We start from the raw sequence: 16553 nt of genomic DNA, 5'->3' as shown, positions 1-16553 counted from the left end.
TAACAAAATAGGCTACTGTCAATTCTGATGTAAAAGTACATTATGTTAAACTGAAAATTCAACATCAAATTTTAATTATGCTCAACAGGTAATACCAATGTAAGTAAAATGTGTAACAAGCATAAGGCTTCAGGCCCATGGGAGTTCAAGTTCACACTTTGAAAATGTAAAACTTCCAAAAAAAAAAGTCAATTAGACTGCTTTTCCAACTCGAGCTGCATTTTAGTCCTGTGTTTCTTTTTTAAAAGTTTGACAATCATAAGTAATATGGTTTTCCCATGATGGTCATCATGGCAGCAATACCCAATATTGTGTTTTCTTCTATTTTGATGCAATATTTCATAATGCTTAACAGCATAAAGAACATCAGTTTTTAATAATAAAATATACGTATCGTGGATGTTCAGAAAATGTGACTAGCATGGGTCTTCAAGCCCAAGGTGGTTCTAAGTCACACCTTGAAATTGCCAATATGTGAAAAATTAAATTTTCACAAAAAACTGATTAACTGCCAGAAAAATTTACCAAATAGACTGCACTGCCTAATGAAACTGTATTTTAGTCCCATGTTTCTTTCCTGTAAGTTTGAGAACAGTAAGTGACATAGTTTTCTTTAAATGGTCATTAAGGGAGCAGTGTCCAAAATAGGGGTTTCTTCAAATTTTGATGCAATATTACATAATGTTTAACAGGATAATAACCATCAATTTTTAATAATAAAATATTAGTATCATGGATATTCAGAAAATGTGACTAGCAAAGGTCTTCAGGCCCATGGAACTTCAAAGTCACAACTTGAAAATGCCAAAATGTAGACAAGACAGTACTGTCCTGAAATGCATTTTTTTCCATTTTTAACAATTTTTTAACATATAACAAAATTAACACTTTACTGCCATTTTTATATGATCAACTAAGAAAATTGATGAGATGGGAAAAATATCAATAGAACAGTGTTTAATGTCCAATTTCCTCCATTCTGAGTTTCTGAACATAGTGAATGAATGAATGAATCTGACAAACTGCAATGATAAGAGTTTATTTCCATTTTTGAAACTCTATTATACAATACATGATAACAAGCTTACCATCATTTTTACATAATCAACTAACAATGTTGTAAAGATGCAGGAAATGTTAAACAAAGACTTTTACGTATCTTATTAGTTAAATGATGAGACTGTTAACATGCCTAAGAATTGAATCTGAGGAAATGTGAAACAAGACAGTACTGTTATGAAATGCGTTTATTTCCATTTTTAACACTTTTTTAACATAAAACAAAATTAACAGTTTACTGCCATTTTTATATGTTCAACTAAGAAAGTTGATGAGATGTGAAAAATATTAATAGAACAGTGTCAAATGTCCAATTTCCTCCATTCTGAGTTTCTGAACATAATGAATGATTGAATCTTACAAACTGCAATAATATGAGTTTATTTCCATTTTTGACACTTTATTACACAATACATGATAACAAGTTTACCATCATTTTTACATAATCAACTAACAATGTTGTAAAGATGCAGGAAATGTCAAGCAAACACTTTAACGTATCTTATTAATTAAATAATGAGACTGTTAACATGCCTAAGAATTGAATCAAGAAGAAATGTGAAAAAACAGCATAACTTATAAAATAATGGCCCGATTATGCTGATTTTCGAACTTGACCTGCGTTTTAGTAAGATTGATTACTCCTGTGAGTTTCATGACAACAGGCCTATCAGTTTTCTTTGAAATGTGTTAACAGTGTTGCATATATGCTGAAAAGTGAAAAAACAGCATAACTACTAAAATGGTGGCCCGATCATGCCGATTTTCGAACTTGACCTGCGTTTTAGTAAGATTGATTACTCCTGTGAGTTTCATGACAACAGGCTTATCAGTTTTCTTTGAAATGTGTTAACAGTGTTGCATATATGCTGAAAAGTGAAAAAACAGCATAACTACTAAAATGGTGGCCCGATCATGCCGATTTTCGAACTTGACCTGCGTTTTAGTAAGATTGATTACTCCTGTGAGTTTCATGACAACAGGCCTATCGGTTTTCTTTGAAATGTGTTAACAGTGTTGCATATATGCTGAAAAGTGAAAAAACAGCATAAATTCTACAATAATGGCCCGATCATGCTGATTTTCGAACTTGACCTGCGTTTTATGAATATTCATCAGCTCTGTAAATATAAAGCCAAAAAGTAAAACTGTCTTCCACTTATGGTGTTAACGCTGAAAGTGCACGGCGACGGCGACGGCGACGGCGACATGAACGGCGACATGAACGGCGACGGCGACGACAGACGCAGGTGATGGCAATATGTACAGACACATCTGTGTCTGTACATAAAAATGCCAAAATGTAAACAAGACGGCACTGTTCTGAAATGTTTTTTTCCCATTTTTAACAATTTTTTAACATAAAACAAAATTAAGAGTTTACTGCCATATTTATATGATCAACTAAAAAAATTGATGAGATGGGAAAAATATCAATAAAACAGTGTTAAATGTCCAATTTCTTCCATTCTGAGATTCTGAACATAGTGAATGATTGAATCTGACAAACCTCAATGATATGAGTTTATTTCCATTTTTGAAACTTTATTACACAATACACAATAACAAGTATACCATCATTTTTACAAAATCAACTAACAATGTTGTAAAGATGCAGGAAATGTCAAACAAACACTTTTACGTATCTTCTTAACTAAATAATGAGACTGTTAACATGCCTAAGAATTAAATCTGAGGAAATGTGAAAAAACGGCATAACTTATAAAATAATGGCCCGATTATGCTGATTTTCGAACTTGACCTGCGTTTTAGTAAGATTGATTACTCCTGTGAGTTTCATGACAACAGGTCTATCGGTTTTCCTTGAAATGTGTTAACAGTGTTGCATATATGCTGAAAAGTGAAAAAACAGCATAACTACTAAAATAGTGGCCCGATCATGCCGATTTTCGAACTTGATCTGCGTTTTAGTAAGATTGATTACTCCTGTGAGTTTCATGACAACAGGCCTATCGGTTTTCCTTGAAATGTGTTAACAGTGTTGCATATATGCTAAAAAGAAAAAAAAACAGCATAAATTCTACAATAATGGCCAGATCATGCCGATTTTCGAACTTGACCTGCGTTTTATGAATATTAGTCAGCTCTGTAAATATAAAGCCAAAAAATAAAACTGTCTTCCACTTATGGTGTTAACGCTGAAAGTGCACGGCGACATGATCGGCGACGGCGACGGCGACGGCGACGACAGACGCAGGTGATGGCAATATGTACAGACACATCTGTGTCTGTACATAAAAATGCAGTCATCCACTTCACCTCTATCACACAGCCTATCATTCCAGATCCATTTCCAAGATGGCTGCCATACACCAGGAAAACTGACAATGGCAGCCATACTGGATGATCTTCGTATAGAAATTTCCTTGAGAAAAATGATGGTCCAACCTCAGATCCTCACGGAAAGGAAGATAAGAGTGGAGCTTAAGGAACTTGGTTTTTCAGACCAATGCAGGCAAATGTTCTAGGATTATAGATTATAAATACCGAAGTACTCCAGATGACACATCTTTAAATCAAGCAATTCCTGCAAACCCTGTCCATATACATAGATAATATAGACCAGTTCCACAGATATCAGTTGCACTGGTCATCAGAGACAACTGATCAATAGAAATATGCTTCAAACATCACAGAGATAAAAGAAAGCTATTAGAGAGAGGTGTAGAGCCATTGCCCTTGGGAGACATGGATATATTTTTGTGTAATTTGGAACAACCTGGATTCAATAATCAATAAAATCCTATCCCATATAGCTAATTATTTAACATTTGGTTGGTGTTTTCCACTCTCACTTTCATCAAAAGAAAAATCTAATTTTGTCTCACCATATAATGGTACTAGTTTGTTCATCTTTGCATGTCCTAGGTTTAAGTGCATTCATTCAGTTTCAGGTCAAATGAATGGTTTTCTAATTGGGACTGAGATAATGCAGGAAAAGATGTGGAAAAAGGGTCCTTAGGGGATGAAGGTTACAACATGCAGCCATCAAATAAAAGGAACACTAAAATAAAGGGTGTATCCATTATATCTCTTATTAAGCATAAAAAAGAGATGATGGAAGATGATGATTTTCCCAATGTAAAATTATTTGAAACAAGACAGAGCTGGGATGCAAGGACCGACTGCTATAGGGACTGTGAATTCATTGATCAGAATACTTGGACAATAGTGTGACTGAAGTAATATCTATGACAAAAATATCATCAGCTATAGCTAGAACTGTTTAAATGATACAAAATAAATCAAATCAAATCAGTGAGATGATAACTGAATGCAATGCACAGAAGTCTATCTGATTCACTTTATACTTGGCAAAATGTGGCAAATCAAATTACAAATACATTAATCATACCATTGCATGTTTGATCTAATGCTACTGGTTGCCTAATCCATAGACATACACTCCACATGAAAGGATGAAAGACATGCCTCTGCCACTTTCATTTCTTCTTCACATTTCATGGGCACATTTGTCAGTCTGATGCACAATGGACACTGTAACATATGGCTCCAGCAGAAACGGAATAAAAAACTCCACTTCAGTAGTCTCTGAATGCATCATGTATGCCCAAACTGTGTAGAAACCAAACCAACTGGAAAACGGCAAGCCTCAGAGAGATAAATGGGTTTTCTATATATCCTTAAGCTCTCTGCTCAGTCTAACTGCACATTAGACTCTAGACAAGCATAGCCAGCTCCATCAGGCACTTGCTATCTATTATCTGTTAATTCTGTTTCCATATAACACAAATCTCAAAAGGCAATTTAGATAACCGTGATTACATCTCTAAGGAAGCAGAATAACAATTTGGAAGGGCCTATTCTTACCATTATTTTCCTTCTATTTCCTGTCATAATATGTCTAAAAAACTCATCAGAAACCAAGAACAGAACCAAGACCGCTACTTGTCCTGATTAGATGCTGTTATCGGGGCAAGAACTGCAATTCCAATGAGAAAATCAATGGCTTCTTCTATATTTCCTCTTAAATAATTTCCCAATATGACATATTTTCCATGGGCAAGGAGTGAATATCAGCACACCATTCTATTCACATGATAGCATTCACGGGACGTTTTGTTTGTCAATCCAAAATTGGCTGTTCCAGAGTATTCAGATATTGATTAATAAAGAAGACTTGTGTCTGTGTCTATATGTGCCCACATTACATCCCTTCCCATGAGGAGGTTGTGGGGGGAGTTCCTCATATTTCACTTAAAATGTTTTTATATTCATCTATAAAGGTACATGTAACTTAAAAGAAGGACATATGGGATATTGTATGCCATCGTTTGGTGATACTAGATGACCCTTGGGTCTAAAAGATATTTGCACAGAACAAAGTGCCCATCGATTCAGCATCGTAACTCATATCATTTATAGAAGATGTCGAAATCATACTGTAAATTCATAGAATATTTCCTTGCAGAAGATATACATAGGATGCGAAATGCTTTCATTTTTTTTTTCTTTGGCCAAAAATTTCTGATTTGTTACTTTCTTCTTATACAACAATGAAAAAAATAACACTTAATATTTCTACAATTAAGGTTGCCATCTCTTACTGGCACATGCCATTCATATAAAATTCCATCCAATAAGGTGTTTTTAAAAATATATCCATTAGCATTATATGACAATATAAGGCAAATCTCATTGTAGCCTAAACCAATATCAACCATATCAAGTTGATACCATAGGATACTTAGTTCTAAAAGATCACAATTATATACAGTTTCAATTCAGTCATTAAGGTTTGTAATTTCCATACAATTTTCTTTATTAGATTAGCCTGAAGCCAATCAACTCATTTTGATCATCATTAAACACATTATGATCTATAAAAGTATCACTATCCATGATCAGTCACTTAGTAAACTGGGATAAGGCAATGTATCCCCTGCTGGGTAGATGAGGGGATGGAGAGTTTGAAAGGGGGAGGGCTGTGGGAGGGGTGCAGGGGGGTGCAGGGGGGGTGCACTTCCCATGAGACAGCCACTTAAATCTTGGGCAATTTGGTCAGGTCCTACTGAACATCAATGAGATCTCACTTAGACAAAATGATTATTTCTTCCAATTCCAGAATTCATCCTCCAGAAAATGAGAGTCAGCAGTTAGCTGATAATAACTGTTTCCAACCTAGAGGTGTAATCAGGTGTTAATTGACTCCCATCTTTCAACATCATAAAGGACGATAGTTATATGGCAAAGCTGAGATATTATTGGGGGGGGAATGTGTAGATAGACTCTGTGCTCAAATATTGATTATTACATATATTAGACACAGACTCAGTGTAGCCTCCCATCTCTCTCTCTATACACACACACACACACACAAACACACACAAGACATTCATACCCCGTTCACACTACAGTTGCCAAAATGCGCATTTCTATAATTTGGATTTTTCGTAAGGAATCCGATTTGGTATTGCGTTCACACTCGCTAAGCGAATCCGAATCCCACGTTGAAAATTTCAGGTTTAACTTCCTGTTTTGAACACTCGCGCATGCGCCGCACAGGAAATCTTAAAATATCAACAAAAATTTGTGACGACAAATGCAACTCAAAAGACATTCCAGCATTCTTGAGAAGTATAAGGTGGCAAAATAAGTTTGTTTCCTCATGTTGTAGTGAGTGGTGACCTCCAAATACGTTTGGTGCAATCGCTAAAGTAATAAACCAGCGTTCATAGATACCCGCACTTATCTGCACACATGCGCAGTAAGATCTGTACAGGTGTCGATTCCGGTAAGTTATCCGGATCGCGCTTAGAAATCCACCTCACTTGCAGGATTTTGAAAATGCGCATTTTCAAAATCCTCTTGTGTTCACACTACTGCATTTATTCGAATTGTGACCTAATTTGCAACTTATCCGGATAACTGAGCGTAGTGTGAACAGGGTATCAGAGAAATCTGTCACAAAATCTCCATGTAGAGAAAGCCGTCAATGAACTCTATGTACTAACTAAATACCACAGAACTGTGATGCAATAAACATCTAGGAAAAAAACTACTAAGTAATAACGAGCAACACTCTTTTCCAAAACAAACACAATGTCTGTGTAAACAGTGAGGGGGGAGTTGTGACTTCTGTGGAACTGGTTAGAAAATTGTTTTGGAGGGGAGCCAGTATTTTGCCACATTTATCCTCTTAAGCACCTATTCGTCTTCTGTTACCTATTTGTCTACATATAATAGTATGTTTTAAGAAATAATCTGTAATTCTTATATTCCTCACATACTGCAGTCTGCTTAAATTGAGATAATTGGGTTATAGAACGAATTAAATCAGTATCAAAGGAGTAAAAAAAGCACAGATCTAGAAGAGACATAAAGCAGTGGCAGAAACTAGGGTGGGATACGAAATAAAGAGGAGAGGGATGAAAGAGGTTACTAGTACAGTACCAGTACATACTCTGGGGTAGCGCTAAGTTACACCCGCCAATTTAGCCAAATGCTAAAACTTACTTAAATTGGCTAAAGTAAAAGGACTTGATTTGGCTTGTTTTAGTCAAATTATAACCATTTTGATAAAAAATTGACAAAAAAGTGGCGATTTGGCTAAGCGACAAAAATTGCTAGCGCTACCCCATATAGTATACTCCACTATAAGGAACCACATGCACAAAGTTGATGGCGCTGATGAAGACAAAGGGATGATGCCATAGTTATGAAGATAAAGAAGATAGTGGCCATGACTCATCTATATACAATACATTCCACTTTTGTGCTTCTGTTATTAGTTCCCATAAACTTTTACTCACCACCTGGTCACTTGGTGATAACTGGCCATCCATACTCATGGGAGAACCTAGAATTAGAAAGTGCCATTGTGGAGATTCATAGATAATTCATCAACAAATTGCTGGGCAGCAACTGTCTCTTGATTGTCTCTTAATTGATTGCAAATGTTTTGTGTTATTACCACATTTACACTGCTAGTTTCAATTTTCTGACAATAGATGTAACAATTGTAGTGTTTTTAAATATTAGCATTTCATAAAACCTAAGTGTAGATATATTTTAATATGCTACCCTTCTAAAAATCAGTAAATAAACTAAACATTGCCAACTACGTAAAATACTGGCAATTCTCTGGAAAAGGAATCAATCCCAAAGACCCTTGCAGGCAAAAGCACATGTACACCACTGGATACTGAACCATTATTCTAACCACAATTAACTGTGTATGAGGTACTTTCCCAGTAATTGTTCTCCCTCTTTTTCAAGGTACATAGTGACATCTGAGCATCAATCAATGCCAGACTGGCTTGCGTAATACAGACATCGCTCTGTGGTGGGTGAATACACCTACATGCATGTCATAATAACCTACTCCATCCAGGTGTGAAAACTATTGTTCTGAAAACAACTAGGTTAACAATCAATTAACTGCTGTTTTTTTTTTTCTTCTGGCATGGTCATGGGTGAAAAGAGAGGCATATTCAATATTGTTTTTATAGATCTACTAACATCTGTTTGTATTCGGTGATAACATATGTGCTGGTTAACACAACAATCCATGTTGTGTGCCACTAGATAAAATACTGCTACATGACTTTACTTATCACAAACAATACATAAAAAAAGTTATGCATTTCACAACTTACCATCAGTCAGCTTCATACTGGCTAGATGAGTTCTTATTTAATCCTTTTTAACTAACCAAAAAGCTAATATATCCAAACTCATTGGCGTAGCTAGAAAAAAACTTGTCAGTGGTCAGAGAAGTTAAGGCTACATTTCTACTGTTATGCTAGACATATACTAAGAATGACTACCACTTGCGCCTCTAGGAGTTCAGAGACTTATTTGGCGTTCCAGTTTCTGAAGAACTGAGTCAGCAAGAAGAGGGCATAAAATCTACATACCTAAGGCAAAGGTGGCTTATAAATCAAGGTAAAACCATGCTGATAGTCTTATCAAATGAACACATCGTGATCACTGTACAGTACCAACCCCTAAGGAGTTTCCCTGCTAAAACAGTTGCTCTTTTTTGCATGCAGTAAGTGTGGTGTTTACCTCCTGGCAGGCAAAATCTATAGAACATATCCAGTATATCTTGAAGTTACCACCTTCATTATCAAGCTTCAGATCTCATGTCTACATTTCTCTGGAGTGCTTCAACAAAAATACAGCATACCTTCGTGTCTGTAATCTAATGTATATCCCCCTTAATGAGGCCTGGTGGGTGTGAAAGGCAATATTTTGAATTTCTATGTCAGTTTTTATATTCAAGTCTTGGTGATGGCATTTTTATTAACCTAATCAATGCAAAGTTGCTTGTCATAATGCTGCTGAAATATTCTTTTTTGAAAATATTAATGATAGAATGAGCTTCTGACATTCAGAATGAAAATAATCATAACAGTTGTCTATGTCTTATTTCTTTCTGTCTCCTTGTACTATTATATCACCTTAATGCCAAAACTTAAAACCACAGACAGCACCCATTTTATCAAAGTGTCCATTCCTACAAAACACTACTAAATATACAACGAACAAAAGCATATGCTGACCACTATATCAGTGTTGTTTCAACCATACCATACTGACCCTTAAAGCACAAATAACATCAGCATGTGTAAATACGTATCTGCTTACTTCTATTTGCTGGCTACTACAGCTGCATGTGTGGTGTTAGGACCACTTCAAAGGGAACCAGAAAACAAAGTGGTTTCTTTGGGTTAAAAATAATGCTGACCCTGATCAAAGAAAGATACTGATTACGCACCTACCTGAGATCCACTGCTCCTTTTATGAATTCAAAGTGTCTTGCAAACAACACATTTCCGTGTGCTATATCATACAAATGTAAATCACACATCTTAATGTACAATATAGCATAACGTAATGCAGTTCAAAACTAACTGACTCACTCCAATTTTAAATAGGCCAATCTAAAATCTTGAATGTTTAAAAATGCCTGACCAAAAATGACTCAACGATGATGCTAGTTATTATAACCATGACGAGAAGACAGTAAGTTGTTTGGCTAGCTGCCCCTGATCGCTGTCATAGTACCCTGAACCGGGTCCACAGTAATAAATAACTAAAACTAGGCCAGAGGTTTTCAAATGGACCATGGCATCAACATCTGTATCTACTCACATGTAACCACTCCAACACTATGTCTGATCTGCGGGGCGCCTCCTTTACCTCCTTTGCCTCCACCCTGATGTCCGCGATCTCATTTCTTTTTTCCTTACTAATATTTGACCTGGTGGCAAGTTTCTGTAGCAACATCTGTTTCTGAATGGCTAGCATAGCAATTGCATTTCACCACACCTCCACCATACAGCCTCTAACGTCAATTCACTTTGGCACTCCATACATTTCCCTCCATTCAACAGAAAGTGAACTTTGGTCAAAGTGTTCTTGTACATTAGGATTTCGACACATTTCTTGGCAACCTGGTAAACACTTGTGAACTTTTCAGACACAAAGGGAGGGACGGGTCAATTAAAATGAATCCAGTCACACCCTCAAACTACCATTATAATGAACCTGAGCACTGGAATGTTTTGAAGGATTTGGCTCCAATGGATATCATAACTTTATAGAGAGCTGGGAGATGTCAGTCACTGCCAGGCAGTCAGATCCCGCCATCAGAGTGGAAGATTCATATCAATATTTTGATAATGATAATGTAATCTCAATGGCCACATTGATCAAACAGAGGCAGATGAAACTAAAATGTGTTTGAGACTTCATCTACGTAATCTACACACATTGACTGAAGAAAGAATTCACTGAAGGATGGAAACTAGGATTGTGAAAATAAAAAAAACAAAAAAAAAAAAAACAAAATTCCTTGCTCATTAGACATGACTGCAAAACCAAATAAATAAATAAATAAATAAATAAATAAATAAATAAATAAATAAAAGAAAAAATACAAAATGAAGTTTGGAATTTCTCTCTCTCTCTCTTCTTCATTTTTTAAGAGAGGAAAACTAACTTTGCACCCCGGATATATCCCACAACACAAATGCAGTGAAATACAATATCAGTAGAACTTTCATCCTTCATGATTTCTATAAAGGCCAAGGCCAAATAAATAAACCTACTGATCCCATACTAAAATGAGGCGGATACCTATTAAAATGTGTTTAGACTTCAATTTTTTCATCCCTGAGCAGATAAAGGTAAAAATAATTTGACAGTAACTTTGACCAAGTAGAACAGAGACTCAGAGAGCTGTTTTTTAAAACTTTGTTAAAACATGAACATGTTGTGAACATTGTAAAGCTCTCTCACACTCTGTCAGAGTGGGTAAAGTTAACACCTGTCACAATAATATGGCCTCCTTTACCAACACTGTAATATAAACACAACCACACACTAAACCCTTAACAGACCATAGAATCATCTGCCCTGCATAATGATACTTCAAAATACCTTTTTTACAGCCATTATGTGGCTAATCAACACACATTTGTCGAATAGGAAATTAAAATGATAGAAAATACCCAGAGACTGCTGCATTAAGTGACTGACACGACCACAATATCCTCTTTGACCTGACGTAACAAGATGCTTATTTTCACAATTAAAGGAAAATACCATCAATGTTATGTGAGAAAAAGCATGAAGGCTGTAGTGGACAAATATGAACTCCAGTACACATTTAATAGACATAAGGGTGATGTTTACTTTACATGATATTCATGTTCATTTGGACTTGTTTTACTGTGCTCAACATAAGTCAAATCAAGTGATTTGCATATTACTCTGTGATAAGACGTTAAGTCTTATAATAATTTTTTTAAAGATAACAACATGAGGAAATGACATTGAGGGCAAAAAAAAAAGAAAAAAGAAACGAGATGATGAATAGTCATGCAAAGATTTTTGGTGGAATGTGGTTCACCACCAGCAATTTTTTTGTTCCAATAGTTATCTTTCAACAAAATGTTATATACATATTAAAAAGGATGTTACCAGGGTACAGTGTGACACCACATTTTACTATTCAATATTTATCGCTGACAGAACCAATATGGCAGTATGTAAATAACAAGATTGGCCAGCGTCTTCCTCCAGTGAAATGTTGTCTGTAGGCAATGCATATAGCACTGTTAAGATTTCCCCAGTCTATGGTTTAACATAAAGGCATTATAGCAATAGGTCTTTTTAACTTCAGGCTACTCTCTCCTTATTGACATTGGCAGAATACCTAGAAAATGGAGCACTAACAAAACAGAAATAAATTTGTGAAGTGTTCTTGGCACTGAATATCTTCGATCATCTGCCGCAAAGGTGAATTTTAAGGAGGTTACCCAACTCCCAATCCATGAGCATCAATGTGTGCCAAATGGTGTTCATTTTCCAATCTTTGTGACAAATGATTGTATTAATAACAAAATATATTATATAAATGTGGGTTCAAATCTGTTTACATGTATAGTTGTGCCATATTGCAGCAGACAGCCTGTTCCTTACAATTAAACCACAAAAGTAGCTCTTGTAGTATCATATAAGCCAATTATGCCATATATACATTCTTTTCTCTCCTACTAATTACACGATATTTTTTCAAACCTAGAATACACTTCACCCCCATACTACTAATGATAATAATACCTTTTCCAATATTCCCTCATGACAATAAATTAAATGCACCAGCTAAGCAGTAGCAAGCAATATTAGCAATATAATATGGTGTGCAGGTAATCATAATCGTTCTGTAAGTTTGCACTCATCAAACTGCTCAAAGAAATCTCACAAATAAACTTTAAATGGGTTTCATACCCTTCACTAAGAAGAAATCTGGTGCCTTCCCTGACCAGGCACAAATTGGTTTAAATACTTACTAACTGAGCTGGAAGGATCTCCATTGACTTTCACATCTGGATTAGAAGGGCCGTTTGCTACTGGCTGCATGGTGTCAGTGGCTGGAATAGAACCAGAGAACACAGGTTTAGATTAGAGTTGCATCACTCCTATGCCACCTACATGCACACATACTAAATACAAAACCAGGTATATATTATCAATATGCATACCTGCGCAAGAAATTGGCAAGTTATCATCCAAAGCACCAGCCCATGAAGTGTGTGTGTGCGTTTGTGTATATATAGACAGTTGACTAGACTGCTGGTACTAACTGCTGTGTTGCCCCACGCTTTCTCTATAATAATCCAATTTACAGATTTGACCTTGTTCTGAGTTCACAAAACGCTGGCTTGCTTTGCCTTATGGAATATATGGATGGGAACTAAATAAAACCACAAACCGTAAAAAAAAAATTCAGGGGAACAAAATAAATGTTGGCACTAAATCGGTTCCGATCTGTTCCGCACACAAACCAACAAATCATGGCCAGATGGTAGTTTCTTCCTGGGAGGAATGTGGCAGTGGTATTTGGTTATCTGATTCACGATGTTGTGAAACAACTCTGCTGAAAAAGCAGTCTTCCTGTAAGCTCCAGACCCTGCTCTTAAGAATACTTATGCAGGATCAAAATAGTTGAAAAAGAGGCATCAATATATCATGGTCCCATGTGTAAGATAAATTAGTGGCACAAGGTTTATTTTGCTACTTGTGCCAACAGTTATTTCCAGCATCATATGCAAGTCATTGATCTTTAAAGCATTTGCCATCTAGTTATCCTTTCAGCAATATTTAAATATCTTTTAACTCTACCAATTTGGCTCCACTTGGATCCTTCCAACATATATACATCCTCATTAGACAAAGAAGCCTACTGGTGATATAGGCTAGACAAAAATGTAAGCATGTCGTCAACATATATATCCTTATACCATTTTCATCTACGTGGTTTTATTACAATATAAAGGACAACTGATCAGTCATGCTAGGAATTCTTATATGCTCTGCCTGTGACCCGCCAATGAGGCCATGTTCTAAATCATTAGACTATTAAATGTGTCTAAGTTACCAACAAACAGCATTAACTACTTAAGGGGTTCCCCTTTTCAGTTAAGTGGCGCTACTACTCTCAAGGATCATCAATATTCTGCCTTTCTGCCCTCTCCTAAACCTTGTACTACCTACATGATGCATGTATTTCACAAGTCATCAATACATACTCCTTATGATCTCTTCTCATTAGGTGATGTTTAAAATACCTGGCCGTGGTTAAATGCCAATCTAACCATCCCCTCGCTCACCTTGATGTCCCCCTCACCGGAGCCAAAACATAAGGAAGATATCTCATGTTACACTACAGAGGATTCAGCCACTATTTATGCAAGCATTCTAATGGCATTTTTTGACAATTAATCTCAAATTTCTTATCCTTAACAGGTGATCCTTGGTTGTACCCATCGAGATCAGTGAAATGCCGACTATTTTCGTGATCTGTATTATGATGGAATCCAGGCAATGGGTATTTCTGTCAGAATGATGTTCTCCACCCAACTTGATATTATATTATATTAATAGAACATAACATGACAAATTATCATCCAACCTGGGACGAGTTTTGGTTTATTTTTGACCCAGTTAAGCATGGCTGCATGACTAAGATTCATTTGTTGAAGATAATGAGATATAATTTATATCCAGGTCAGGACTAAAAACGAGGACTATACATTACGAAAGTTACATATCGACCGTCTTCTAATCTGGCTTTGACATCTCCTAAAGAAAGTAAATTCTCTGGTGATTTTTTTACTGAAAATATTAGCCAAACCTTAATCATTCCTAAAAGGATGCAGACATGCCAATCTAGTTTTATGATGGAAAGGACTGTTATAATTAGTTTGCCTACAGGTTTTAGTTATACAGGCTTTCAGTGCAATTATTGATTGATTGTCACACCTAAACCTCATACATTGACATTATATGGCTAAAATACATTTCATTGCCGAGAGCTCATTTATATCATTTGAACTGAAAATGCAGAAAATGTATGATTGTATACACCATCTGTTTTTAAAAATATTTTGATATGTATACCTTTACAAAATATTCACCTGAAATATTTATTGATTTATCTCCACACCTTCTATTTACACATTAAAACATGTGAAAGCCTTCAGCAGGCAGAAATCACATCCCAACCCCACCTCTATATAATTACATACAAATAACATATTTTCCTATCACTAGCATACTTAAATACTTATATCACCTGTATTTTGTCTCTTGCACAGATAGGCAGTCCAACTGCTACACCAAGAACTACTGGACCCTGACATTATGCCTCAATCCTCGTTTTTCCTAGAATTTCTTTCTGAAAGGAGTTCTCCAAGACTGCTAAAATTCTTGTAATTATCAGTAGGAGATCACTAAATGCGCTGCTCCCAGTCTATACCATCCTGTCCCATAGGCTAGAACACCATCTGTATGTTACAGCTAGCAAATGACCCTAGACACCAAATAGATTATAGTCTACACTGGGTCAGACTGCTGCTTCCACCACAGCCATTGAGCCAGCCAGTCTCAGAAGTGCTACAATACACTCTAAACTCTCATGCAACTGTTCACATATAATCTGCTTGAAAGCCATCTGGTGATGGATGAGGAGTTTGAATAATATGCCGTCCCTCAGAAATGTATGGATTTTGTACAATATCATCCTCGCAGACTACCTTGTATTGAATTCCTGTTGAGAACCAGGAGACAAATTGACAGATGGGAGTCAAGAAATATGGGTCAGTCTTTCAGTCAAGAGGTTGGTTATTATTGATAAAATAAATATACAGCGTAAGAATTATTCTGTATTTTCAAGCCCCCAACAACGCAATCACCCACAGATGTCTCAAACCTGCATAATGTCATTAAGTGTTCTGTTCCACACAAGGAAGCCTACAAAAATCAATATGTTAATGGTGAATTTATCAATGAGCTCTGCCTATTATGACTGTTGGCCAGACTCGTTACGTTGCAAGATCAATTGCTAGGAATCAAACGGCATTGTATTTTACAGAGCATATATCTAGCATCACCAAGTGACTACTCTACAGGTCATTTTCTCTGAAAATTACATAAGAGCCTAGATCCCAGATAGTGATCTTGTCGCATTTCTGCGATGATTCATTGCACATGGACGACCTAGACATTTTCCCAGTAATGATATTCAAGGGACTATAATTATTGCATGTGAGTAATCACACAAAAACATTTATATTATTTCAAATCTTTCAGGTTTATGAACTATTTTCTATCAAATAAATTCCTTTATCTTTAAGCCATCCCTAAGGTAGATCACTTGAACATGTAAAACAAACTAGTTGCGAATCGACAGTAAAACATCTCCAGAGAAGTTTCTATGGCAACCAGCACCTACAATTTTCCCTGATGTTTCCCAAGAGATTCAAAAGGAGCCAAGGACTGTCTGACCACTGGTGATTTGGCACTTGTGGATATAATGACCATTAAAGTACAGACTGATCTGAAGCGTGAATTAGATTGTGTTTGAGAAGACAAGTCAACACAATGCTGTCTCAACCAGTCACAATTTTGGAGTGAATTTTCTCGCACCACAAGTGCCA

General features: G+C 36.1%; 1 protein-coding gene across 25 annotated transcripts in view; it reads right to left on the bottom strand.

The window, feature by feature from the left end:
• LOC106151864 (uncharacterized) overlaps positions 1–16553 on the bottom strand; it is a 49196-nt gene that overhangs the window by 20184 nt on the left and 12459 nt on the right. For 7 of the 25 annotated variants that reach the window (XM_086996272.1, XM_086996309.1, XM_086996260.1 and 4 more), the window contains exons 2-3: positions 12906–12986; positions 7854–7900 (exon numbers count right to left, since the gene is read on the bottom strand). In XM_086996272.1, the coding sequence (XP_086852398.1) occupies positions 7854–7900; positions 12906–12986 (128 nt within the window). Of the gene's footprint in view, positions 1–4435; positions 4703–7853; positions 7901–8699; positions 8867–9827; positions 9967–10200; positions 10573–12905; positions 12987–13097; positions 13297–15190; positions 15535–16553 lie in introns of those variants that run through there. The other 18 variants (XM_086996266.1, XM_086996279.1, XM_086996331.1 and 15 more) reach the window with 14 other exon arrangements.

This window comes from Lingula anatina, chromosome 1, assembly GCF_051362555.1.
Source record: "Lingula anatina isolate TDL-2025a chromosome 1, LinAna3.0, whole genome shotgun sequence".
Lineage (NCBI taxonomy): Eukaryota > Metazoa > Brachiopoda > Lingulata > Lingulida > Lingulidae > Lingula > Lingula anatina.
The sequence above is the reverse complement of the archived record's forward strand: the minus strand, read 5'-3'. Positions and strand labels throughout refer to the sequence as shown.